Source organism: Hylobates moloch, unplaced genomic scaffold (genome assembly GCF_009828535.3).
Source record: "Hylobates moloch isolate HMO894 unplaced genomic scaffold, HMol_V3 SCAFFOLD_5, whole genome shotgun sequence".
Classification (NCBI taxonomy): domain Eukaryota; kingdom Metazoa; phylum Chordata; class Mammalia; order Primates; family Hylobatidae; genus Hylobates; species Hylobates moloch.
Window position 1 is genome coordinate 84814382 of NW_026652280.1, and position 25219 is coordinate 84839600.

At 58.4% G+C, this 25219-nt stretch overlaps 2 protein-coding genes across 4 annotated transcripts; one reads left to right on the top strand and one right to left on the bottom strand.

The window, feature by feature from the left end:
• The first annotated feature begins 338 nt into the window (after positions 1-338).
• On the top strand, positions 339-13143 carry SIPA1 (signal-induced proliferation-associated 1). Of its 2 annotated transcripts, none has more exons than XM_032153439.2 (16): positions 339-420; positions 3059-3828; positions 4475-4602; positions 4688-4864; positions 7164-7338; positions 8060-8163; positions 8425-8582; positions 8660-9269; positions 9588-9862; positions 11481-11699; positions 11780-11891; positions 11976-12084; positions 12169-12270; positions 12357-12411; positions 12622-12700; positions 12790-13143. In XM_032153439.2, the coding sequence occupies exons 2-16, from the start codon at positions 3150-3152 to the stop codon at positions 12934-12936; spliced, it is 3129 nt and encodes a 1042-aa protein (XP_032009330.1). In that variant the 5' UTR covers positions 339-420; positions 3059-3149; the 3' UTR covers positions 12937-13143. The 2 variants fall into 2 exon arrangements, with proteins under 2 accessions (XP_032009330.1, XP_032009331.1); XM_032153440.2 differs by lacking the exon at positions 339-420 and adding an exon at positions 446-2249.
• Positions 13144-15834: 2691 nt separating this feature from the next.
• Positions 15835-25143, bottom strand: RELA (RELA proto-oncogene, NF-kB subunit). 2 transcript variants are annotated; one of them, XM_032153442.2, is made up of 11 exons: positions 25047-25142; positions 24403-24429; positions 24161-24312; positions 23911-24059; positions 22347-22438; positions 21888-22019; positions 20940-21044; positions 20509-20721; positions 18091-18171; positions 17924-17998; positions 15835-17234 (listed from the first exon to the last, which is right to left on the bottom strand). In XM_032153442.2, the coding sequence occupies exons 1-11, from the start codon at positions 25051-25053 to the stop codon at positions 16612-16614; spliced, it is 1656 nt and encodes a 551-aa protein (XP_032009333.1). In that variant the 5' UTR covers positions 25054-25142; the 3' UTR covers positions 15835-16611. The 2 variants fall into 2 exon arrangements, with proteins under 2 accessions (XP_032009333.1, XP_032009334.1); XM_032153443.2 differs by lacking the exons at positions 20509-20721; positions 20940-21044 and having other exon boundaries at positions 25047-25143.
• Between the last annotated feature and the right edge of the window lie 76 nt (positions 25144-25219).

A 25219-nucleotide genomic window follows, 5' to 3' on the forward strand; every position in this document is an offset into this window, starting at 1 on the left:
TCTAAGGTGTTTTTAGAATAAATGAGAGCGCGCTAGTGGAACAGTTGCCCAGTGCCCAGTGCTTACAAGTGCTCCATAAAATAGTGGCAGACACTTGAGCACCTGCTGTGTGCTGGCTGGGAGCTGGACGCTAGGTGGCCTCCGCTAGTCCTCCCGATTGGTCTGGAAGGCTGGCACAAGTTTCTCAGCAGAGGAAATGGCCTTAGAATCAGCACTGGTCGGTGCTCGCCGCCGCCAGGCCTGGAATTCCTGCTGGTGCGCATCCCGCCGCGGACGGCTCCCGGCCGGCCCCGCCTCCCAGTATGGCCCCGCCTCCCAGCATAGCCCCGCCCCCAGGCGGAGCCGGCGCCGGGAGCGGTAGCGGGAGAGCGACAGCGGGACCCCAGCGCGGGCGGCGGCGGCTGGGCGGGAGCCCCAGAGGTACTGGCGGGAGCAGGGGACGGGAGGCACTGCCGTCGGGCCTGACGGGAGAGGTGACCTAGCTGTGGGCCCGGGTGATGTGTATGGGAGTGGGGTCCTCGCCACGTTCGCCGCCGGCACCCTCCCAACTTCCCTCCGGGCTCCAGCTCAGTCCCGAGTCAGTATGTCCAGCCCCCTGTCTCTGACCAGCCGTTCCTACTTTCTCTGTGTGACGGCTTAGCCTGGCCAGCCAGCCGGTGAGTGGAGGCGGCGGCTCCTAACTCCTGGTGGCGGCGCTGTGACCCCCTCCCCCTCAACACTGCAAGTGTGTGCGGGGCTCCCCCTTATTCTGAGGCTCCTCTTAGGCGGCCTCCACCCCAGTCCCTGGCCTGGCCTGGGAGGAAACATCTGTCGCGCCCCCTGGCAGCCGAAATGGGGTCATGACCTCCAGATGTGCTGGGAAGTGGCCAGCTCCTCCTCCTGGGGCAGCCAGGCCTTCCGGATCTGTGGGGGCGGGGCCGGCCCTTTCCCCCCACCCCTAGTGACACAGGCTCAGAGGAATGTCCTGGCCTCAATGGACCCTGTGTGAAGCTTCAGGGTGGGGGGCAGAGCCCAAGAACACCCCTCAAGGCAGCGCCAGAGCCTGGCACTGGGCCACAGCAAGAGGCAGCGCACAGGCTGGGTGCACACATGCACAGATCTCACTTCCAAGCGTGTAGAGCTCAGCCTACACCGAGCAGGGCTTGCACAGACCCCCTCCCTCATGCCCTCCTACTCCTTCACACACTATAGCCCATGCCCGAGCGCTGGATGTCCCCAGAGCTTGGCTCATGGAGCCAGGGGCTACACCCGTCACACACACAGATAGCTGGCGACACTCACCTCACTCTTCTCAGTCTCTCAGCAGCCTTGGGAGGGGACATAAATAGTTAAACCCATTTTTTTTTTTTTTCTTTTTGAGACAGTCTCGCTGTCCTGCAGGCTGGAGTGCAGTGGTGCAATCTCGGCTCACTGCAACCTCTGCCTCCCAGGTTTAAGTGATTCTCCTGCCTCAGCCTCCTGAGTAGCTGGGACTACAGGTGCGCACCACCACACCCGGCTAATTTTTATATTTTTAGTAGAGACAGGCTTTCACCATGTTGGCTAGGCTGGTCTCGAACTCCTGACCTCAGGTGATCCCCCCGCCTTGGCCTCCCAAAGTGCTGGGATTACAGGCCTGAGCCACCGCACCCGGCCAGTTAACCCCATTTTAGAGATGAGAAAACAGAGGCTCAAGGTCAGCATGGGAGTTTATTCAGGAGAAATCAAGGTAGAAGTCACCTGGGCTGGGGAGCCGACCCTTGCTTGGTTCTGGAAGCCCCAGACGAGGGGTGTGTGGAGCCCCTCCTCTACCACCCTCCGGCCCAGCCCGCATGATGTCGCTGGATGCTGCATGAAGACCCACCATTAGATGCCTGTACCCCCAGTGGAGGTTCCCCAGCTCCCTGTCCTCACTGCCTACTCCATCCAGGGCTTGCCTGGGCGTGGCTTCCCTCAAGTTCTCACACCACCATTTGCACCTGCCTCTGGCGTCACATTTCCGCACTTAGCAGGTCCCTGGGGCTTTGGGTGTCTCAATCTTGCATCCTGTGAGACCTTGAACCTCAGCCCAACACCCACTCCCGCAACACCTAAGCACACAGACAGCAGTGGGCAGGTGCAGCCCTGCTTAGGGCCTGGAGATGGACAGACCCAGGCTCACATCCTAGCTCTGACACGGAATTGCTTCAGGCAAGAGCGTCTCCTCTGGACCTCATCTGACCATCTGTCACATGGGGTTCAGACCTCCCTGTCTGCATCAGTGAGACCAGGTAGGCAGAGGTCCCTGTGGGTCCCTGTCATTGTGACTCCTCTTGCCCCCAAGCCTGGGCACAGTAGCCTGCAAGAAGGTGAGCTGGCCTGTCCTCCAGGCCAGGGTGACTGGGGTCCCACGACAGCTGCTGTGACCCCAGCACCTTCCTCAGGATGTGGGGGCCTGGCAGAGGGCTGGGCCCACAGTTGGGGCTACTTCCTGTGCTGAAGGAAGTCCTCTTGCCATTCCTGCTGCCCTGCCGCTGCCCTCCTGGGAACCCATGTGTCCTTATGGTATTGAGGCCTTGAGGTCCAGGGCACTGAGATCAGACCTCTCTGGGTGATCAGCTCTCCAGGGACCCTGAAGGAAGTGGGAGGGACAGGGAGGAAGGTCTCTGGGGACAGGACGTCCTCCCTTTGTTAAGTGGGCAGGACCCAGCCACCAGTGGCCCCTGGGTTTCCCGTCCCAGCCAATACAAGTCATCTGTCCAGTTGGGCTAGGTCCTGGTGGGACCCTTACTCTGGGCCCAGGACAAAGCTAAGGCGTGTGGGTGGCAATTGGGGGACCCTGGCAGCCCCAGGGCTGCCCAGGCTCCAGGACCCTCAGGACCAAGACCCAACAGCCCAGCCTCAAGCCCTGCCCAGCAAAGCTGGGGAGGGGGCTGGAAACCTCAGCCCTAAGCAGACAAGGAAGTGGCCTGGAAAGCGGAAGCAGCTTTGATGGTCTCGGATGGGGCCGGAAGCCAACACGGGTGGTGGAGGACCAGGCTGGGGGCCTGGGTTCCTGTTTTCTGCCCAGGCCCCTCTGAGCAGCCCCCTCCTCCTTCAGGGCAGGAACTGCTGCCGCAACCTCAGGCTGGGCACCAAACACCCGTGCCTGCCAATGCGGCCCAGCCCCCGGAGAGTCAGGCCCACAGAACATGCCCATGTGGGCCGGCGGTGTGGGGAGCCCTCGGCGGGGCATGGCCCCTGCATCCACGGATGACCTCTTTGCCCGCAAGCTGCGCCAGCCAGCAAGGCCCCCGCTGACACCGCACACCTTTGAGCCGAGGCCAGTCCGGGGCCCGCTCCTGCGCAGCGGCAGCGATGCAGGCGAGGCCAGGCCCCCTACGCCAGCCAGCCCCCGTGCCCGTGCCCACAGCCACGAAGAGGCCAGCCGCCCTGCAGCCACTTCCACCCGGCTCTTCACTGACCCGCTGGCATTGCTGGGGCTGCCAGCAGAGGAACCAGAGCCTGCCTTCCCGCCAGTGCTTGAGCCTCGATGGTTTGCCCACTATGACGTGCAAAGCCTGCTCTTTGATTGGGCTCCGAGGTCTCAGGGGACCGGGAGCCACTCAGAGGCCAGCTCTGGGGCCCTGGCTTCAGCCGAGGACCAGGCTGCCAGCTCGGACCTGCTGCATGGGGCACCTGGCTTTGTGTGTGAGCTCGGGGGTGAGGGTGAGCTAGGCCTGGGTGGACCAGCATCCCCACCTGTGCCCCCTGCACTGCCCAATGCGGCCGTGTCCATCCTGGAGGAGCCACAGAACCGAACCTCGGCCTACAGCCTGGAGCACGCAGACCTGGGTGCTGGCTACTACCGCAAGTACTTTTATGGCAAAGGTGAGGAAAGGCAGTTCCAGGGAGGGGAGGAGGGGCTGAAGAAGAGGTCCCTGTCACCTGCAGTGCACACAGTAGGGCTCATGAACTGTCCATTTCCTGTAAAGTCCCTGGCCCTGGGAGGCCTCAAGAGCTGAGCTGGGGTCCTCCTGGACCCACTTTCAACCACCTTCTTAAGGCTAATCCCTGGCCCCTCACCCCAGCCAGGGCTGGTCCCTCTGCCTCCATACTGGTTCATCCTCCATCTGGTTCAAACTGCCAGGTTGGGGAGAGATTCCCTATGGGCTTTTCTGTGGGGTGAAAACTCAGGCCTCAAATCCCTGCATCCGTGAACCTTGTTCTCACCAGCACTGCGGAGACAGGACTCCAGGACATAGACGGGAGAATGAGGGCGTGGTGGGCGGGGCCAAGGCAGGATTTAGGCCTGGGAGCCGGCCGCGTGGGTCTAGGTCTGGGTCTGGGTCCACCTCTGGGTCAGGGTTGAGATCAAGATATTGAGCTTGGGGCTACAGAGGGGCGGGACTTAGTCTAGGGTCAGCATTTGGTGGTGAGATGAAGCCTAGGGCGGGGCTTAGTGATGCGCGTGGTCGAGCGGGGGCGGGGCTGCCAGAGGGCGGGACCAATCGTTTTCTTCGGCGCGGTCCCCCAGAACACCAGAACTTCTTCGGGATGGACGAGTCGCTGGGCCCGGTGGCAGTGAGCCTGCGGCGGGAGGAGAAGGAAGGCAGCGGAGGGGGCACCCTGCACAGCTACCGCGTCATCGTGCGGACCACGCAGGTAGGCCGGGATCGCGGGATCAGGACGTGGGTTGCCTCCCCGACACCCTGTATGCATCCTGAGTGCCCTTACACCCCTTCCTCAGCTCCGGACCCTCCGTGGCACCATCTCGGAGGACGCGCTGCCGCCGGGGCCCCCACGGGGTCTGTCCCCAAGGAAACTTCTGGAGCACGTGGCGCCGCAGCTGAGCCCCAGCTGCCTGCGCCTGGGCTCAGCTTCACCCAAGGTACCACGGACGCTGCTCACACTGGATGAGCAAGTGGTGAGTGGCGGGCCGCGGAGCCCCCAGCCATACAGCTGGCCCCAGTCTGAACCCAGCCTGCCCAGCTCCCAAACCCCTAGCCTTGACCCTGATCCTGGGTTGGGTGGTGACCCCAGGAGAGCTGGCTTTTCAGAGAGAAGGCATCAGAGGTCATCTGGAGCCTTGCGTCTCAAAGTGAGCTCTGTAGACCAGCAGTAGCCACATCATGTAGAAATGCAGATTCTGGGGCCCCACCCCAGACCATCTGAATCAGAGTCTGCACTTTATTTATTTTGAGATGGAGTCTCGCTTTGTCACCCAGGCTGGAGTGCAATGGTGCAATCTCAGCTCACTGCAACCTCTGCCTTCTGGGTTCAAGCGATTCTCCTGCCTCAGCCTCCTGAGTAGCTGGGATTACAGGTGCGTGCCATCACGCCCAGCTAATTTTTGTATTTGTGGTAGAGACGGGGTTTTACCATGTTGGCCACGCTGGTTTCGAACTCCTGACCTTGTGATCTGCCCACCTCGGCCTCCCAAAGTGCTGGGATTGCAGGCATGAGCCACTGCACTCGGCCCAGAGTCTGCATTTTAAAAAGATCTTTGCAGCCCTGGACGCCCTGGTCTGACTCACCCCACTGGTCCTGCAGTTCCCGCACAATTCCTGGCCAATTTCCCCCACAGCCCCTGCTGGGTTTCCTCTAAGGTGGTGCTCACAGCTTCCTGGAGGCTTCTTCCATCCCCCACTCCATGCTGAAAGCTGCCCATTGGCTGAGTCTCCTCCTCTGTATCATTCAACCCATCAGTCATTCAACAAACATTTCTTAGACCTTCTTGGTGCCAGGCCTCAGACTGGATGCTGGGGACAGGTCTAGACCAGGTGCTTCACTTGAGTAGCTCACAGCTGGGTGGGAGAAAGAGACCCACAGAGAACTGCTGAAATACAGGAGCAGTATAACACTGAAAGGGGAATGCTGAGGGCTCCCTGGGCCACAAGGGTAGTGATGAGAGCCCTTCCTTGGCCAGGGTTTTCCAGCATGGAGAACACAAAAAGGGCTTAAGCCCAGATAAGCAGGTGTTTTCCGGTCAAAAGGAATAACTTGTGCAAGGGCTTGGAGAATGAGAGCATGGCACATTAGGCAGTCAGTTCAGCGTGGCTGGGGTTGGGATTGTGGGGAGGGGCTGGGGAGAAGCTTGCATTTGTTCCCGTGGGCACTGGGGAGCCATGGAGGGATACAGTGCAGATCTGAGAGGGGCAGCTCTCTGGCTGCAGCATGGGCACTTAGACTGTATGGGGCAGGGATGCCAGGCTGAAGCCTGTTGCAGTTGCCCAGGCTAGACACAGTGGCGGCGATAGTGGAGGTGAAGAGGAGGTGACAGTCCAGGAGGGACTGGGTAGTCATGTGGCTGACTGGAAGGGGTGAAGCGCTAGGATTCCCCAGCTTCTTGGCCCCCAGAAATGGTGCCTTTAAGGAGGAGGAGCAGGGTGGGGGAGTCACAGCAAGGTGAGACATTAGGCAGCTGGAGAAAAAGGCCTGGGGTTTGGTAGGCTGGTCTGAATGGGAGGCAGAGATGGGGGTGTCATCCTTGCTGCAGCCAGGGAGGGGGAGGAGCATGGGTAGAGAAGAGGCCCAGGCAGAAGAGGGCGGGCTCCCTGGGGCCCTAGGCAAGGTGAGTTTCCAGCTATCCCCAGTGCCACCTGTGGCTGAGAGGGTGCCAAGATGAGGCCACATCTGGGGGCCATATGGGGAGTGGGGGGTGCAAGGGGTTGGGAGGAATGAAATCGAAGTGGGGACTGTGAGTGCAGACAAGTTTAGTTGTGGAAAAGGGAAGTGACCACTGGAGGGGAGCCTGTGCTGTTTGGAGGAGTTCAGAGCACCTTGAGCTGGGCACGGTTATCTAGTTATCTGCAGAGGGAAGAGCCGGGAATAGAGGGCGCAGAAACGGGAGCATGGTGGAGAGGTGATGCCTGGTTCAAGGCCTGCAGGGGCTGGGGTGGGGGTGCCTTGGATTCAGGGGTGGAGAGGACAGTCCAGCCTTGAGATAAGGAGGATGATAATGTGTATGTTTATTGGAAGGGTCCTTTCTGTGAATCACCTTCTCTACTGCCACATGGGAACCAGCCTCCTCCCATCCCTTCCTACCTGTGCCCTCCCAAGCACGAGGAGCACAACAGACTGTACTCACCTGACAGGCAAGGACACAAATGGCTCAGAGAGGGCTGGTGCTCAGCCCCCAGGCCAGCGTCCCATCCATTCCCTAAGAGCTGGTGGGGTGGGGCTGCAGGGGACTGAGACATATGCCTTCTGTCTCCCACCCACAGCTGAGCTTCCAGCGCAAGGTGGGCATCCTGTACTGCCGGGCGGGCCAGGGCTCGGAGGAGGAGATGTACAACAACCAGGAAGCGGGACCGGCCTTCATGCAGTTTCTCACCTTGTTGGGCGATGTGGTGCGGCTCAAAGGCTTTGAGAGTTACCGGGCCCAGCTAGACACCAAAAGTGAGGCCCAGGGGCAGGAGGGGTGGGAGCAGATCTGTGCTGAAGGGGTGAGCACGAATTGCCTTGTCACTCCTTTGTCCATACAATCCTGGGGCTGGGGACTGGAGAGGTCTTTGGGTGAGCTAAGGATCTGAGTCAGGGCTATGAGGGCCAAGCTATGGGCTGAAAAGAGGGGCTGGGACTGTCCCTCAAGGCCCAAGTACCCTACTGCCTGAGCTGGGGCTAAAGTGGTTTGGGGGCACTACCCCTCCACCAAACACATTCCAGCAGCTCAGCCTCGTGGAAGAGAGGTGTCCCTGCCTCCCTGGTGGAAGGGGCCCCAGGACCCCGGGAGATGTTGTACTGAGCACCCTCTGCCTGCCTTTCACTTTCCCAGCATGCCACACATGCTTGGGCCTGGAGTGACACCTGTCCTCCTAGGACACCTGACCCTGGCCTCCCTCTGAGACCACTTCTCATTTCTGTCTTCATTCTATTTCAACTCCCATCCTGACCCCTCTTCACTCTGGCGTGGGACTGCAGCCTGTGGAGGGAGGGGAGGAGGGGCACCCAGGGCTGAAGCCCTTGGATCTCACTGGCTGGGCATTGGTTGGTGGCATGACTGGTTGTCCACCTGCTATTTAGGGCACAGAGGCTCCTGTGTGCAGACAGGAATGGCAAGTTCAAGCCACTCAGACTCCCCTTGTTTTCTCCTTCTGTGTCCCTAACACCCTGGCCACAGCGGATTCCACAGGCACGCACTCCCTCTACACCACGTACCAGGACCACGAGATCATGTTCCACGTGTCCACAATGCTGCCTTACACCCCTAATAACCAGCAGCAGGTGTGAGGGGGACCAGCGTGGGGGTGGGGCTTCCGGGAACCATGGAGGGCCCTGCATGGTCCATGACATTTGGGCTTTGGCCGGAGCTCTGTTGGCCCCAATAATCTGCCCCTCTAGTAGCCCTTTCCCAAGGACAAACACCCTAGGTCTTCACCAGGGGCAGTGGGGGAGCCATTGGTGCCTTGGCTTTCTCCTGCCTGAATGAGGAGGGGTTTGGGGCACAGAAGGCCTCATCACGAGCCCCTACTATCCAACCCCTAGCTCCTGCGGAAGCGCCACATTGGCAACGACATTGTGACCATCGTGTTCCAGGAGCCTGGCAGCAAGCCCTTCTGCCCCACCACCATCCGCTCGCACTTCCAGCACGTGTTCCTAGTGGTGCGGGCACATGCACCCTGCACGCCACACACCTCCTACAGGTGGGCACCGGAGTGGTCACAGGTCTCCCGTAGGCATGGAGTCCTGCCGCCCCTCACTACCACCTCCCTCCCGGCAGGGTGGCCGTGAGCCGCACCCAGGACACCCCGGCCTTCGGGCCAGCTCTGCCTGCTGGCGGAGGCCCCTTCGCAGCCAACACCGACTTCCGGGCCTTCCTGCTGGCCAAGGCGCTGAATGGCGAGCAGGCGGCCGGCCACGCGCGCCAGTTCCACGCCATGGCCACGCGCACCCGCCAGCAGTACCTGCAAGACCTGGCCACCAACGAGGTGACCACTACGTCGCTGGACTCGGCTTCACGCTTCGGCCTGCCCTCCCTGGGTGGGAGGCGCCGGGCGGCCCCTCGGGGCCCGGGCGCCGAGCTGCAGGCAGCGGGCTCACTGGTGTGGGGAGTGCGCGCGGCGCCCGGGGCGCGGGTCGCCGCCGGGGCTCAGGCGAGCGGCCCCGAAGGCGCCGAGGTGCCCTGCCTGCTGGGCATCTCGGCCGAGGCTCTGGTGCTGGTGGCGCCGCGCGACGGCCGCGTAGTGTTCAATTGTGCCTGTCGCGACGTGCTGGCCTGGACCTTCTCCGAGCAGCAGCTGGACCTGTACCACGGCCGCGGGGAGGCGATCACGCTGCGCTTCGATGGGTCCCCCGGCCAAGCCGTGGGCGAGGTGGTGGCGCGCCTGCAGGTGAGCCTGAGCGGGAAACTGGGGCCCCTGCGCGCGGCGGGGCGGAGCCTGCTTTGGACCCCTCCCTCCCGCCGCCTTTGTCCCCTACTCCTGCGGAAGGGAAAGTCGAGGAGGGCAGAGCCAGCCCCGGGGCTTGGCAAGGCCGGAACTGGTGCCCTCGGGTAAGCGACTTCTGGGCTTCATCCCTCGGGCGGTGGCACACTCGGCCCTCGGGGGCTGTGGAACGTTCCGTGTGGCCTGGTACGCAGTCCAGGGGGCGGGCGCTGGGGCGGCCCCACCTCCCGGCAGCCCCGCCCACTCGTCCTGCCCCGCCCGCAGCTGGTGAGCCGTGGCTGCGAGACCCGCGAGCTGGCGCTGCCCCGCGACGGTCAAGGCCGCCTGGGCTTCGAGGTGGACGCCGAGGGCTTCGTCACGCACGTGGAGCGCTTCACGTTCGCCGAGACGGCGGGGCTGCGGCCCGGGGCGCGTCTGCTGCGCGTGTGCGGCCAGACGCTGCCCAGCCTCCGGCCCGAGGCCGCTGTCCAGCTGCTGCGCTCGGCGCCCAAGGTCTGCGTCACCGTCCTGCCCCCCGACGAGAGCGGCCGGCCTCGCAGGTCAGGGTGCCGGGGACGCGGGGAGGTGGGAGGGCCGGCAGTTGGCCACCACGCAGTCTGCGCCTCCCGGGTCGCCATCAGCAGTTTCAGGAACCCAGTGTGGATACCTTTCCTTCTGGAAAGAATCCCCCGTCTCTTAGCCCGTCTGAGCCTGTCTCTCCCTGTCTCTGTCTCTGTCTCTGTCTCTCCTTCCTTCCTCTCTCTCTCTTTTTCTTTTTTTTTTTTTTTTTTTTGAGGCGAAGTTTCGCTCTTGTTGCCCAGGCTGGAGTGCAATGGCGTGATCTCGGCTTACTGCAACCTCCGCCTCCCGGGTTTCAAGCAGTTCTCCTGCCTCAGCCTCCCTTGTAGCTGGGATTACAGGCATGCACCACCACGGCCGGCTAATTTTTTGTAGTTTTAGTAGAGATGGGGTTTCACCATGTTGGCCAGGCTGGTCTCGAACTCCTGACCTCAGGTGATCCACCTGCCTCGCCCTCCCAAAGTTCTGGGATTACAGGCATGAGTCACCGCGCCCTGAACCTCTTTCTTCATACGTAGAATGGGACCAGTTAAGGGCGTTGCTCCCACTGCTTAAAAGATCAAATAGCAGCCCCCACTATCTTTTTTTTTTTTTTTAATATTGACACCTGCCCTCCCACCACACACACTACACACTATTGATAACTTCCTGTGCTAAGCTAGGGGTAGGCAAACATTTTCTGTAAATGGCCAAATAATAAATATTTTGGGCTTTCTGGACCATCTGGTCTCTGCCGTAGCTACTCTGTCGTAGGTAAATGAATAAATAAATGTGCCTGTGTCTCGCTAAAACTTTACAGACACTGAAATTTGGATTTCATGAGATTTTCACTTATCATGAAATAATCTTTTTATTTTTCCACTAGTTAAAAATGTAGAATCCGAACCGGGCGCGGTGGCTCACGCTGGTAATCCCAGCACTTTGGGAGGCTGAGGTGGGTGGCTCACCTGAGGTCAGGAGTTCGAGACCAGCCTGGCCAACATGCTGAAATCTGTCTCTAGTAAAAATACAAAATTTAGCCGGGTGTGATGGCAGGCACCTGTAATCCCAGCTACTTGGGAGGCTGAGACAGGATAATAACTCGAACCCAGGAGGCGGAGGAGGTTGCCATGAGCTGTGTATCACGGCATTGCACTCCAGCCTGGGCAATAAGAGCAAAATTCCATCTCAAAAAAAAAAAGTAAAATCCATGCTTAGCTCGCAGTACAGAAACTGGCACATCTGCTTTAGAAAAGAAAAGGAAAAGGCGCAGGCTGGATTTGGCTACAGATAGTAGTTTTGGGATTTAAGCAATTTACACGGGTTATTTAAACCCTCACAGCACACTATGAGAGGTTCGTACTATTAACCCCATTTCACAGATGCAGAAACTTATGTTCAGGGTGATTTGCTTGGTGATATACAGGGGCAGCACTGGAATTTGAACCATGGTTTGGAAAAATGGCCATTAACCAGGCAGACATTTTTCACTGTTGTCAGGAAGCTGGGGAGCTCTCCTGCTCCTGGAAGTGAGCCTGGCAGGGGCTGGGGGTGGGGCTGGTGATGCAAGACGCTGGGGACTGGGGAAGTCCTGCCTGACCCTTCCCCCCCGCCCCACAGGAGTTTTTCAGAGCTGTACACGCTGTCGCTGCAGGAGCCCAGCCGGCGGGGGGCCCCAGAGCCTGTGCAGGATGAGGTCCAGGGGGTGACCCTGCTGCCCACCACAAAGCAGCTGCTGCACCTGTGCCTGCAAGATGGTGGCAGTCCTCCAGGGCCTGGGGATCTGGCCGAGGAGAGGACTGAGTTCCTGCACAGCCAGAACTCGCTATCACCACGCAGGTGCACACTCTTGGCCTTCCCTCTCCTCCAGGCCTCTGGGAAAGCCGCTTCCCTTTCTGAGCCACCCCTGCTCTCCCCAGCTCCCTGTCGGATGAGGCCCCAGTCCTGCCCAACACCACCCCGGACCTCCTCCTGGCCACCACAGCCAAGCCATCGGTACCCAGTGCTGACAGTGAGACACCTCTGACCCAGGTGAGCAGAAACCAGGCTCTGGAGCCCAATGGCACAGTGGTGACAGTGGGCATCACTGAATCTGTATCCACTTCTGTGGCACAGGACAGGCCAGGCAGTCCCAGTGGCTCTGAGGACAAGGGCAACCCGGCCCCGGAGCTGAGGGCCTCCTTTCTGCCACGTACCTTGTCTCTGCGGAACTCCATCAGCAGGAGTGAGTCTGGACCCAGGAGAGCAGGGGAGGGGTCGGGGGGTGCTCCTGGGCTTCCCCAGCTCAGCCTGCTCCTTGTGCCTACAGTCATGTCGGAGGCGGGCAGTGGGACCCTGGAGGACGAGTGGCAGGCCATCTCGGAGATTGCCTCCACTTGCAACACCATTCTGGAGTCGCTGTCCCGAGAGGGTGAGGCCACCAGGGTGCTGCGGTAAGCCTGAGCAGTGCTCTTGCCCCCTTTCTGACCTGCCCACCTGATCCCTTTGTCCCCATAGGACAGCCCATCCCAGAGAGCGGAGACCCTAAGGGAACTCCAAAGTCTGATGCTGAGTAAGCTCCCCAACTCCCCACAGCCGCTTTACCTGCCCACATGACCCGCCCCCTTTGTGCCTGTCCGCTGGGGTGGAGCTCTGTCCTGGGCTCTGCTGCCACATATGCCTAGAAGACCAGCGGGGCCCCTCTCATTAGGTGGGGCTGGGAGTCAGCTGGTGCACTGCCCCCTGCCTTGGTCCTGCTGAGTCTTGACCCCTATGTCTTCAGGCCAGAGCCTGGGAACCTCTCAGAGAAGGTCTCTCACTTGGAGTCCATGCTCAGGAAGCTGCAGGAGGACCTGCAGAAGGTGAGGGGTGGGCTGGGCTTGGGGGGAGTCACAGCGCTGCCCCAGGAAAGGGGCTGGCGGCTCTGACTCCTGTCTCCCTGGCACCCCAGGAGAAGGCAGACAGGGCGGCCCTGGAGGAGGAGGTGCGGAGCCTGAGACACAACAACCGGCGGCTGCAGGCGGAGTCTGAGAGTGCAGCTACACGCCTGCTCCTGGCCTCCAAGCAGCTGGGCTCACCCACCGCCGACCTGGCCTGAGCCGTCTGGAACCACCTGGGCCCCTGAGGGCACCGTGGTCACACTGGGCCCTCCTCAGGAACTCTCCCTGCGCAGAGGCGCGTCTTAGCACTGCCCCCCTCCCTAGCCCCTTATTTGGTGGCGGAAGTGGCCTCCACCCCTTCCCTGTTTGTAAATATTCTGTGGAGAAAAGCGGACTTCAGGGAGTAAAAAAGCCACTGCCGTCTGTGTCTGAACATGTGTCCAAGACAGGGCAGGGCAAGGGGTTTTGCCTCCAGAGGCCCCAGCCAAATTCCTCGGACCAGTCAGGTCAGGCCCTGGGAACACTGGCTCAGAGATGGGCTGGCACTCACTGAGGGGGTCCCTGAGGCCAGGCCACTGCTTGGCTTCTCTCCCATAACGTTTATTTGGTTCTGCAGGGAAGCAGGTGGCCACACCCCACACCTACCCTGGCCATGCATCACAAGGCCCTGCGCCTCAGTGCAGGCCTCACTCTTCTCTCTGAAGCCACTGAGCCCCCAGGCCTTGTCCTCTCTCTACCCACCTGGCCACTTCTTGCAGGGCCCAATTCCAGAGGCGGTGGCATCTCCGCCTCAGTTGACTGGGGCTGTTTCTATGTCCTGGAGGAAATGAGCCCTTGACCCACTTCTCTCCTCGCCAGTCTATGGTCCTCTCTGTTCCTCATGAGGCCAGGCCTTTCCCCGAAGTGGCATCATCAAGTCCAAACTTGGGACTTTGTCTAAATCCTTTGTTTTCTGGACCTGAGGCCCAGACAGGACAGACTTGCCCAGCATCTCATGCCTATTCCAGTCCCTTCCCTAGGCTGGCTGAAGCTCCATGGTGAGACCTAGGCCCTGGGTCTGTTAACTTAGGTGCTGGCAAGATGAGCTAGGCTCGGAGAAACAGAGCATCTGAGGATCAGGAAGGCTTCACGGAGGAGGTAATATGAGGGCTGAGTTTTGAAGGTTGGGTAAGAGTTCACCAGGCAGAGACGTCAGAGGTATCCTGGTAGGACCAGTCTGGCTGAGGCCTGCTGGACTAGAGCCAAGGCACACACATAGGAACCCAGGGTCAAAGAAGCCGGATCAGAAAGGGTTGTGAAGGTGCACTAGGGATCCTGAGTTAGCAGTTCCCAAGACTGCCAGTTTTTCCTGGTTGTGGACTAGTGTGGAAGGCTCTGGTCAGTGAGGGTGTGTCTGCAGAAATCTTGGATCTGGTCATGTGGTTGATGTTTGAAGGGAGATTGATGGGGTGAGATCTAGATGTCAGAGCTCTTCGGCTGCAGGGAGGCGGCTGTAGCCGCAGTCCAGTGGGAGGTCTAGTGGTGACTTAAACTCAGTGATAGCGGTGACAGTGGGGAGAAGTGGGCAGATTTTCCAGGACCTTGTGGAAAGACTGGACGCAAGTTACTAAGGGAAGAGGCGGCATCTGCGGTAGTGGCCAGGTTTCTGGCTGGAGCCCTTGAAAGGTGGCAGGGCCAGGGCTGACAGGGAAAAGGAGAAGCAGGCTGGGGATGGCTGAGGTCATTTGGAACAGGGTGAGTTTGAGAGGCTCGAGGACGTCAGAGTGGAGATGTCCAGGGGCTGGCGCGCAGGGGAGAGAGATCTGGGTTGGATACGAGGACTTGGAGCTGCTGAGCCATAAGCATGATGGGGTCATTCACGAATGAGAGAAGAACCAGGAGAGGTCTTCCGTGGGTCACGGGAGGTCGCGGGACCGAGAAAGCCAAGACGAGGGAGGCGCAGCCTGGGCTGCAGGGCCTTGGCTCCCTGGTTTCCCTCTGGGCCTCGGGTCGCGGACCTCCGGTCGGGGTCCCTGCGCAGCGCAGCCGTCGGCTTCCTCAGCGTTAGGAGCCTTCTCACCCCGCCCGCTTCCTCCCCGGCCCCGCCTCCCAGGCGCTCCCCGGCAGCTTCGCCTGGGTCCTGACCGGGCCACCGCGAGCCCGGGCTCCGCCCCTCGCGTGGGAGTTCCGCCGAGGCCTGCCCTCGCTCCAAGCCCCGCCCCGGCCGTCCCCAGCGCCAGAGCCCCGAGGAATGCTCCACTTCCTCGACGGAGTCGGCCTGCTGTCTCGCAGGCGCCGCCCATCGGAGCCTGCACCCAGGGCCTTTTGTGTTCCTAGGAGACTCGCTGAATTTGGGGACGCGTCCCGCTGACGATAACTCCTTTTCTCCTGCTATTGTCCTCCCGCGACCGTGCGAAACCCAAAGGAAGACGCCATCGGCCTGGGCTGGGATTTCCCCCAGACGCGGGACCCGGCCTCCGGTTGCTGAGTGCTCCTTGTGCGCCTGCGCACTCGAGAAGGGGGCCTACGCCGGCCAGCGCTTTTTGCTGCTGCGCTTGCGCTGGGGCAAAGCGGAAGTACGTCCAGCTGTAGCCCTGTGGGCTGCGGCTGGGCCTTTGTTTTGGCTTCCTGAGGCTGTGGATTGAAGATTTCACCATTCCTCCCAGAACAGAGTATCAAAGCATCGGTGGGCAGGGTAGATCTTTACCTGGCACCACACATTCCCCAAGAGAAGCACACACTCCCTGGGCCGCCCAAGGAATTAAGTCCACATTTCCTGGCCCCATCATATCTTTCGAACATCGTTTCTCTTTACCTCTGACGCTGGCTAGTCCCTCTTTGAGATCCACTCTCAGCTGATCTAAGACCTGGAGCTAATGGGGCCTCTTGGAAGACTCCTGAAACTGCTCCATCTCCACAGCCAGCGGGCTCTACTAGGCTCAGTGTGCTAGGACTCTTGCCTTAGCTGCCCGTTTTCATCCACTGGACGGTAACTCGGTGTTTCCGAGGGCATTCTCAGACTGCAAGCTCTCAGAGGACAGTGCACGCATTCACCCAGCTCTCTACCACCAATGTCTGGCCTGATGTGACTAGCAAAATGTGTGCTCAGTGTTTGCTGAAAAAAAGCGAATCTCTAGCCAGCTTGGCAACAGATTTATTAGTTCAGGGTAGAAAGAGCAAGAGTCCATGTGCTTTGATTGTTCGGTAAAAACTATGCCTCCTGACTGGAGAGCTGCCAGCCTGCTCTCCCCCACTCTCTTAACAACTTGCCCTACTATTAAGGCACTTCAGAAGAGGGAGAGCAGGGAAGTCCCAGACCAAACCCCCTCTGGGTCCTGGAGAGAGCCAGCGCTGTTGCACTGGTTTCCTTCAGCCACAGTTGAGCAAGGAAAGAGCCAGCAGAGACCTCTGTAGGGCAGGAAGGCCAGCCCCTCAAATGCTGGTGTTAGGCACAGGGACAATGCCAGTGCCACAGAGGGGCTGGTATCTGGGGCGTTATTTTGATTAAGCTGTAATGAATCCATGATGCAAGACACTTGATAAGGCTTTGTGGGCTCAAAGGCCTTACCTCCAGCCTGCTCCTCTCTCTAGGAGAGTACCAGAAGCTGGAGGATGGGGATGGGGGACCCCAGAGTTCCCTACAGAGAAGGGAGCTGACCATCAGGATGGGAAAAGTTTGAGTTTCCCCAGCTCCCCCCTTTCCAGAGAAGTTAATGCTTCTGCTTAAGCACCTCCAAAAAGAGAGAGAGATACAGATATTGCCAATAAAAGAATAAAATATGCCTCCCCCCTCCAAGGAAGACATCCACAAAGTTGGGGGCAGTTGGAACACACCCCACCAGAATCCGTAAGTGCTTTTGGAGGGCTTCAACCCCCTGCAACCCAGTGCTCTGGGGAGGGCAGGCATCACCCCCTTAGGAGCTGATCTGACTCAGCAGGGCTGAGAAGTCCATGTCCGCAATGGAGGAGAAGTCTTCATCTCCTGAAAGGAGGCCGTTGGGGAGCCCCGGGGCCCCCAGTGGAGCAGGAGCTGGGTCGGGGGGCCTCTGGGCCCCTGTCACTAGGCGAGTTATAGCCTCAGGGTACTCCATCAGCATGGGCTCAGTTGTGTGGGGGGCCACAGGTATGCCCTGGTTCAGCAGCTGCTGAAACTCGGAGTTGTCGACGGATGCCAGGTCTGTGAACACGGCTGGGTCTGTGCTGTTGCCAAGCAAGGCCCCCAGGTCTTCATCATCAAACTGCAGCTGCAGCAGGGCCTCTGACAGCGTTCCTTCCCCAGCCTGGGTGGGCTTGGGGGCAGGTGGGGCCACAGCCTGAGGAGGGCCTGGGGCTAGGACTGGGACAGGGGCTGGGGCCTGGGCCAGAGATGATACCATGGCTGGAGCAGGGGCAGGGGCTGGAGCCTGGGGCAGGACTTGGGGAGGGGCCGGGGCCAAGGCTGAGGCCTGGCTTATCTGCCCAGAAGGAAACACCATCGTGGGAAACTCATCATAGTTGATGGTGCTCAGGGATGACGTAAAGGGATAGGGCTGGGGTGCTGGAGGAGAGAGACAGGGAGGCAGGGGTCAGAGAAAGCCCTAGATATCCACCCCATCCTCTGTACCCCAGCCCCTCTTCATGGTGCTTAGGCTCAATCCCTCTCTAGGGAGTCACTGCCAACACCCTATCTCCTTCCTCTTACCCCATCTGACCCATGCTATAGCGTCCAGTTCTAGCCACACCTCCACCTTGGAGTCCTCCCTGACTACTCAAGCCCACGAAACTCTCCCAGACTTTTAGAGGAAGGGACACTTTGAGAGATAAGCTGGATTCCTCAGTTTACAGCTTAAAAAACTAAGTCCTGAGACGCAATGAGCCCATGGAGCACCAAGTGAGCAGCGGCCTGAAGTGGACAGCTTGTCAGTTTTTGAGCCTCGCACCAGCACATACATCTTGCTAATTTAGAGGTGATTTTTGTTCCCCCTAATTCAAGTGAGAGATGAGAGCAGAGATTCTACATTTTTAACTTCTGAATCCCAAGATACCCAATATAGGATTTAACTGGCACAGTGGTTCCCAGGCTTCAGTGTGCATTGGCATCCCAGGAAGTTGCTGGTTCCTATGCCATACTTTGAAAGCCTCTGATTCAGTAGGTCTGTAATGGGGCCCAAGAGTCAGCATCTCCACTACTCCTCAGCTGAACAGAGCTGAACCTGTCGTTCCAGTGGGACAAAAGGAAATCCTTACCTGGCTTGGGGACAGAAGCTGAGCTGCGGGAAGGCACAGCAATGCGCCGAGGTGGAGGCCGGGGGTCGGTGGGTCCTGTAGGGCAAGGGCTGGGTCAGTTCTCAGCCCCAGGGTGTCCCCTCCCTGCCCGCTGCCTTCCTCTCTGGCTTTGCCAGTCCCCATCTCACCGCTGAAAGGACTCTTCTTCATGATGCTCTTGAAGGTCTCATATGTCCTTTTGCGTTTCTCCTCAATCCGGTGACGATCGTCTGGGAAAGTAGGGGAGAAGTGGGACTTGCTCTCCTCAGGTGGGCCCCCAACACTCTCAAAGGCCCCTCAGGAGGAAAGTGAGGAGCCAGGTTTCCCAAGAGCCGTTCTCCCAACCTTCTCTGCCAATGAGAAGGGATGTGTGGCGCTCAGCAGTTCTGAGAATTGCACAGCTTTTGGAGGCCTCTCTTGGCTGAATCTGCCCCTCTAAGACCACATGGTGAGGCCGAGTACAGGGGCCATGCTCTGGGGAAAGAAGAGCCCTGGGGGGCCCCGGCCTGCAGCTCACGCCTTCCTGCACTGCTCATATCCTGGCTCACTGTCAGCCTCCACCCAGGCCTGGCGAGAATTCCTTGGCACTCTGGGGCAGCTGAGGCACAACTGCCTTAAGACTTCAGCAGAGACTCTTATTTTTATCTCTAATGGTTTCATATTTTAGTCAGAGCTTTCAGAACTGTCTTTCTAATTACAATGGTACTTCAGTAGCTGCAAAGCACCTCAATTCCACCAATTCAAAGACAACCTCATCATCCCTCAAAAACTAGGTTCTTTCTCCTGTATTCCCTGACCAACCATCTGCCATCTGCCCTGTCACCAAAGCTAGAAACCTTGGAATGATTATCTTCTTTTCTCTCACTCCCTACCACTAACTTGACACATATTTATCAAGCACCTCCCTTCTAGACACTGGGGATGTGGCCGTAAGCACACAAGGTGTCTGCTCCCAAAAAGTTGGCATCCTAGTGAAAAAGTGAGAGGTACACAACCATATACACAAACCAGAAAATCTCGGCCAGGCGTGGTGGCTCATGTCTGTAATCCCAGCACTTTGGGAGGCCGAGGCAGGTGGATCACGAGGTCAAGAGATCGAGACCATCCTGGCCAACATGGTGAAACCCTGTCTCTACTAAAAATACAAAAAATTAGCCGGATGTGGTGGTGGGCACCTGTAGTCCCAGCTACTCGGGAGGCTGAGGCAGGGAGAATCACTTGAACCCGGGAGGCAGAGGTTGCAGTGAGCTGAGATTGCGCCACTGCACTCCAGCCTGGGCGACAAGAGTGAGACTGTCTCAAAAAAAATAAAAAATATAAATAAATAAATAAAACCAGAAAATCTCAAGTGACGGTGGTCCAGGAAAGATATAGTGATGTAACGATACCGGAAGTGAGGTCGGGGCAGTCTAAATGTAGAGGGAAGGACTAATTTAGAGGTCAGGGAAGGACTGGCATGAGCCACTTGCATTAAAACCCTGGGCCAGGCATTCCAAGCAGAGGCAACAGCTAGACACACGTCCTGAGGTGAGACTGAGCTTGGTCTGTAAGATGCAAAATGGCTGCAGGGCTGAAGGGTAACTGAGGACAGTGGTGGAGATGTGAACTTGCTTTGCTATTCCTTCTGTAAGGTTTGTGCCGCATCTTCTCTTCCTGGACTACAGCAACATTTTCCAATATGGCCTCCCTGCTTTGAGTCTGTCTCTGATCTTCTACACGTGGCCTCCTGAGTCAACTTCCAAATCTGCCCCTGCCACCTCTCTGCTTAGAGGCCTTCAGCTTAACCAGGCCCTCCTATCTCTGAGCCTGTTCACTGCCCAACATCAGCTCAAACCACGAAGATGGCCCTGAACAGGCCATGCAGTTGAAAAAACACCCCTTCCCTTCCAGGTGCTGGGCCACCTGCCTGGAGAACACACCTCCGTGTCTTTCTCCAGCTTCAATGCCACCTTCTCCATGCAGCTGTCTCCAGATCCCTGGAGGCCACCATGCCCCCATGCTTCTCTGTGCACACCTCTGTTTCACATGTCATTCTGTGACTTAAGGATCTGTTTTGCACATTTGTCTTCCTCAAGTGACTGAGATTCTGAAGGGCAGGGAGCACATCTTACTCATTTTTTGTATTCACAATACCTGGCACAGGCCCTGAAACCAAGTGGACACTCAAACCTCGACCAAAATGTGGCTGGGCTGTATGGTAGTGACAAGACAACCAGTGTGGCAAAAGGACCCTGAAGCCAGATGGCCTGGGTTCCAGCGCTGACTCTGCTACTTACTAGCCACGTGAACCCAGGCAAGTTGGCCACTACCTCCTACTTCAAAAGGGTCATGAGATTAAAATCAGGTAATCCAGTGGAGTGCCTGGAATAGGGGTAGATGTGTAGTACTAGCTCAGTGTCTGAGGTATCATTATTATTAAATGAGGCAAGAAATGGATTCCAATTTCTTGGATCCCAAGATCTGACTCCAGCTTCTGGCCCTCAACTACAGCCCCAGACATGCAGTCTTGGCCTCTCTCTCACGGCACAGAGCCCAGCTGCCTTGATGCTGCCACCCTAGCTGTGTACCTGTATCTGGCAGGTACTGGAATTCCATGGGCTCACTGAGCTCCCGGTCGGAAGGCCGCCGCAGCTGCATGGAGACACGCACAGGAGCCTGCAGGCTGGGGTCTGCGTAGGGAGGGGTCCGGAACACTATGGCCACTTGTCGGTGCACATCAGCTTGCGAAAAGGAGCCTCGGGCCTCCCAGCCTGGTCCCGTGAAATACACCTCAATGTCCTCTGCAGGAAATGCAGGGGCAGTGTGGGTCAGTGTGTCTAACCCTCCATGGTCTCCCCCTCAACTTCTGATGCTTGTCTTCTGATACATCACCCTGTGGCCCACCTGAGGCCTCCGAGGCACAGGAGGAAGTATCCAATGCCAGTTACCTGACACTCCCCTTCTCTGCTCAGCTTCACCCCTTGCTCCCAAGAGCCCACCCCTGCCTCCTGATGTGTACCTTTCTGCACCTTGTCACACAGTAGGAAGATCTCATCCCCACCGAGGCAGCTGCCAGAGTTTCGGTTCACTCGGCAGATCTTGAGCTCGGCAGTGTTGGGGGCACCTGAGGCAGTGAAAACAAGCAAGGATGACCTGAGCCACCAGAGGTCCCCAGGGTGGCCTGCAGGAGATGCAACTTCCCTGCCCAGCCCTGAGTCAAGGTTGCCCAGAGCTTGCCACCTACACCTTTGCAGCCAAAGTCAGATCTTATCAGCTCCTCACCCCAACCGATTCAACAAGTATTTGCCTACTGTGCGCTCAACACTGATCTAAGCAAGGAGAATACAACCACATACAAAACCTAAACCTCTCTGCTCTCACGGAGCTTATAGTCCAGTGGGTGCCAATCTGATCACACTCTTTCTCCACCTGACCAAAGCAATCTTTAAGGCCAGTCCATACCCACCTTGGCAATGAGCCCTTCCCTCCTGATCCCCAGTTTATCCTGGTTTCCCATCCTTGGGACTCCAGATTCGTTTTATTTCCATTCATCCTGCTGGTTACTTAATTAAAGACTGCAGCTGATCAGTCAGCCCAATTCGTCTGTGGGCTTCCATCACTGAATCATCATTCTCAAACACTATCTTGTTCCTGGGAGTTCATTTCCTAGAGTCATTATCGCAGTTGTGGGCACACCACCTTCTCATCACACAATACTGAAAATGCCCATTTCCCATCAGACTCCCTGCTAGACTTCCTGCCAGGCCAGAGCTACACCTCAAGGACAGCTCTGGGTCTTCTTTGCCCTCTCTCCCCAGCCAACAAAGAGCTGGGCAGAGAAGAAGAGACAAATACGCAAGATGAGTGAATGAAGCCAGAGCACCTCTTGCAGGCCACACTCACCGCAACCCCCTTCCTCCTATTCAGGCCCACCCTCTCCCCTTTCTGCGTCTCCCTCACTACTCACGATTGTCAAAGATGGGATGAGAAAGGACAGGCGGCAGGCGGAGGGGCCTGCCTGATGGATCCCGCACTGTCACCTGGAAGCAGAGCCGCACAGCATTCAGGTCGTAGTCCCCACGCTGCTCTTCTATAGGAACTGCCAAGAAAACAGGCGATCAGGAGAGCAGGGGAAGTGGGGATATAGGTGCTATCAGTGGGGGCAGGGAGCTCTGCGCTGGCAGGGCCATTGGTGCGTGTGTGAAACACAAGTCCTAGAGGAGGTAGAACCCAGCACTGACTCCACTGTGACTCTGAATGTCATGTTCCCTCCTGGGCCTGAGTTTCCCAATGGTAAAGTGGGAGAGTTCTGAATGGGCACCAAGATTCCATCTTTACTGTGTCTTGGCCAGTGAGGGAGATGCAGGAAAGGCAGGCTGGGGAGGGTGACAGAGGGTGTGGGTGCGGCAGGCAGGTCTGCCCTCACCTTGGAAGGGATTGTTGTTGGTCTGGATGCGCTGATTGATAGCCTGCTCCAGGTCCCGCTTCTTCACACACTGGATTCCCAGGTTCTGGAAACTGAGCGCCCCCAGTCGTCTGTCCCATTGTCTCTCACAGAGCCCGGACCTTCCTGCCTTGCCCGGCCTGCTCCTTCCTACCCCGCCCACCCCCAGATCATGGCTGCATGCCTAACCCTCTCCAGTGGCTTCCTACTGTGCTGCAACGAACCCTGTCCCTTCACTCAGCTGACAAGCACCTCTGTGCCCCCGCCTCTGCCAGCCTCCCTGTGGGCTCCCTGCTTACAACCACCGGGGCTCCTTTTCCATCCTCTAAACGCAGGACACTCATTCCCACCTCAAGGCCTCTGCACTTGGTTGGTCGGCTTGGAATGTTCTTTTCCTACTTCTCTCCTCCTTCTCACCATTCAAGTCTTAGCTGAGGGAGGCCTTCCCTGACCTCCCAATCTAAAGTCATCACACACCAGCTCCCCTAACTCCCCCACCCCAGGTTATCCTTCTATCCTATGACCTTGTTTTATTTTCAGGACTGAAACTGTTACTCTGACAGCACCTTGTTTATTTATCTGTGTATTTATTTATTTTTAAGAGACACGGTGTCGGGCTGGGCACAGTGGCTCAAGCCTGTAATCCCAGCACTTTGGGAGGCCAAGACAGGCAGGTCACAAGGTCAGGAGATGGAGACCATCCTGGCTAACATGGTGAAACCCTGTCTCTACTAAAAAATACAAAAAATTAGCCAGGTGTGATGACAGACGACTGTAGTCCCAACTACTCGGGAAGCTGAGGCAGGAGAATGGCGTGAACCCGGAAGGTGGAGGTTGCAGTGAGCTGAGATCACACCACTGCACTCCAATCTGGAGACAGAGCAATACTCCATCTTAAAAAAAAAAAAAGACGAGGTGTCGCCCTGCCACCCAAGTGCAGTGGTTCGATCATAGCTTGCCGCAGCAGTGACCTCCTGGGCTCAGGCGATCCTCCCACCTCAGCCTCCCAAGTAGCTGGGACTATAGGCGCATTGCCACCATACCCAGCTAATTTATTTTTTGTAGAGATGGGGTCTTACTATGTTGCTTTGGCTAGTCTTGAATTCTTAGGCTCAAGAGATCTTCCTGCCTTGGCCTCCCAAAGTGCTAGGATTATAAGTAATGAGCCACTATGCCCAGCCTGTATATTTTTTTACGGCCTGTCTCTTAACTGCGATGTCAACTCCAGGGAAGAGTGCTGGTTCAGTTTAATGGTTTTCTTTCTCAAACAAGAGATGTGACTCTGAGGGACTTGTCCTTCCAGCTACAGGGGTCAGGGATTCAGAAGTGATTAGGGACCCATCCGTATCCCCTGGAGCTCTTATCTGCTAGAGTAGACGTACAAATAGATAATTTCAAGACAAACGGAGTTTACTTGCAGAGCTGAGTCAGGGCAAGGAGTGAGGAATTCTGCCCTGTGTCCAGAAAGGAGTAACACTGTAACGGCTACTTCATAGCCCGCTTCCTGTCCCCTCATGCTGGGCCTCCTAGCCTGCAGGGAGCTCACCTGTGGATGCAGCGGTCCGGGCAGAGCTCAGCCTCATAGAAGCCATCCCGGCAGTCCTTTCCTACAAGCTCGTGGGGGTGAGGCCGGTGAGGAGGGTCCTTGGTGACCAGGGAGATGCGTACTGTCCCTGGTCCTGTGTAGCCATTGATCTGTCCAAAGTACAGAGACCCAGACATCCAAACCTGACTCCCAAACACAGAGGGCTGGGGTTCCACAGTCCCTTCCCCGCACACCCTGGCGCAGTGCTGACCTTGATGGTGGGGTGGGTCTTGGTGGTATCTGTGCTCCTCTCGCCTGGGATGCTGCCCGCGGAGCGCCCCTCGCACTTGTAGCGGAAGCGCATGCCCCGCTGCTTGGGCTGCTCAATGATCTCCACATAGGGGCCAGAGGCCTGGGCTGGCTCTGCCAGGGGACACCGCAGCCCCATTAGGCGGCTGCCCCCGCTGCCCTACCCCAGGGAGCACCTCCCCGACCGCCGCGGGGGCCACTTACCTGCCGGGAAGATGAGGGGGAACAGTTCTGAAAGGGGAGGGAGATCAGGGTCAGCACATACCCAATGCCCATCCTCAAAAGAGGGAATCTGCTCTCCACGGAGAGGAGAAGCCAGGCTCCCTCCCAGGGGAACTGAGTCAGGACCTGCTCCCTAGAACCTGAGGTGAAACTAAGGGGTGGAGGAAAGGAACCAGAAACACCTGCTTCTTGAGGAAGACGGGGTAAGGAATCCTTCTTCTCCCGAGGGAAGCTGAATCAGGGCCTGTTGTACTTTCATAAGGAAAACTGAGGGAGGGCACGCCCCACCTCCATCCAGAGAGGAAACTGGATCAGATGCGTTCTCCCATAATAGGGAAACGAAGCCAGAGCTGCCCCCTTAGACGGTGTGGAGGGAAACTGAGTCAAGGTTCCCTCTGCTCCCCCACCCAGGGAGGATGCTGAGTCAAGGGCCCCCCTCCACCCAGAGGGGAAACTGAGTCAGACCCCTCCCCGCCTGCCCCGCCCCGCGCCACCATCCCGCAGGCCGACCGCTCCCTGCGTAGCGCCCGTCGGCGCAGGAAGGGACGGAAAGCGGCGCGGGGGCTCCCGCCACAGCCGCGGCGGCCCCGGCGCGGCCACCCCGCGGGGTCAGAGGGCGACCTCACCGTCCATGGCCGGGGTCCCGGGGGCGGGGCCGGGGTCGCAGCTGGGCCCGCGGCGTGCACTACAGCCGAGCCATTCGCCAGAGGCGGAAATGCGCCGCGCGCGCCCGCCGTCGCGTCACTGCCCGGAATCCGACCGCGCCTGCGCGCTGCCCCGCCACCGCCCGGCGCAGGGG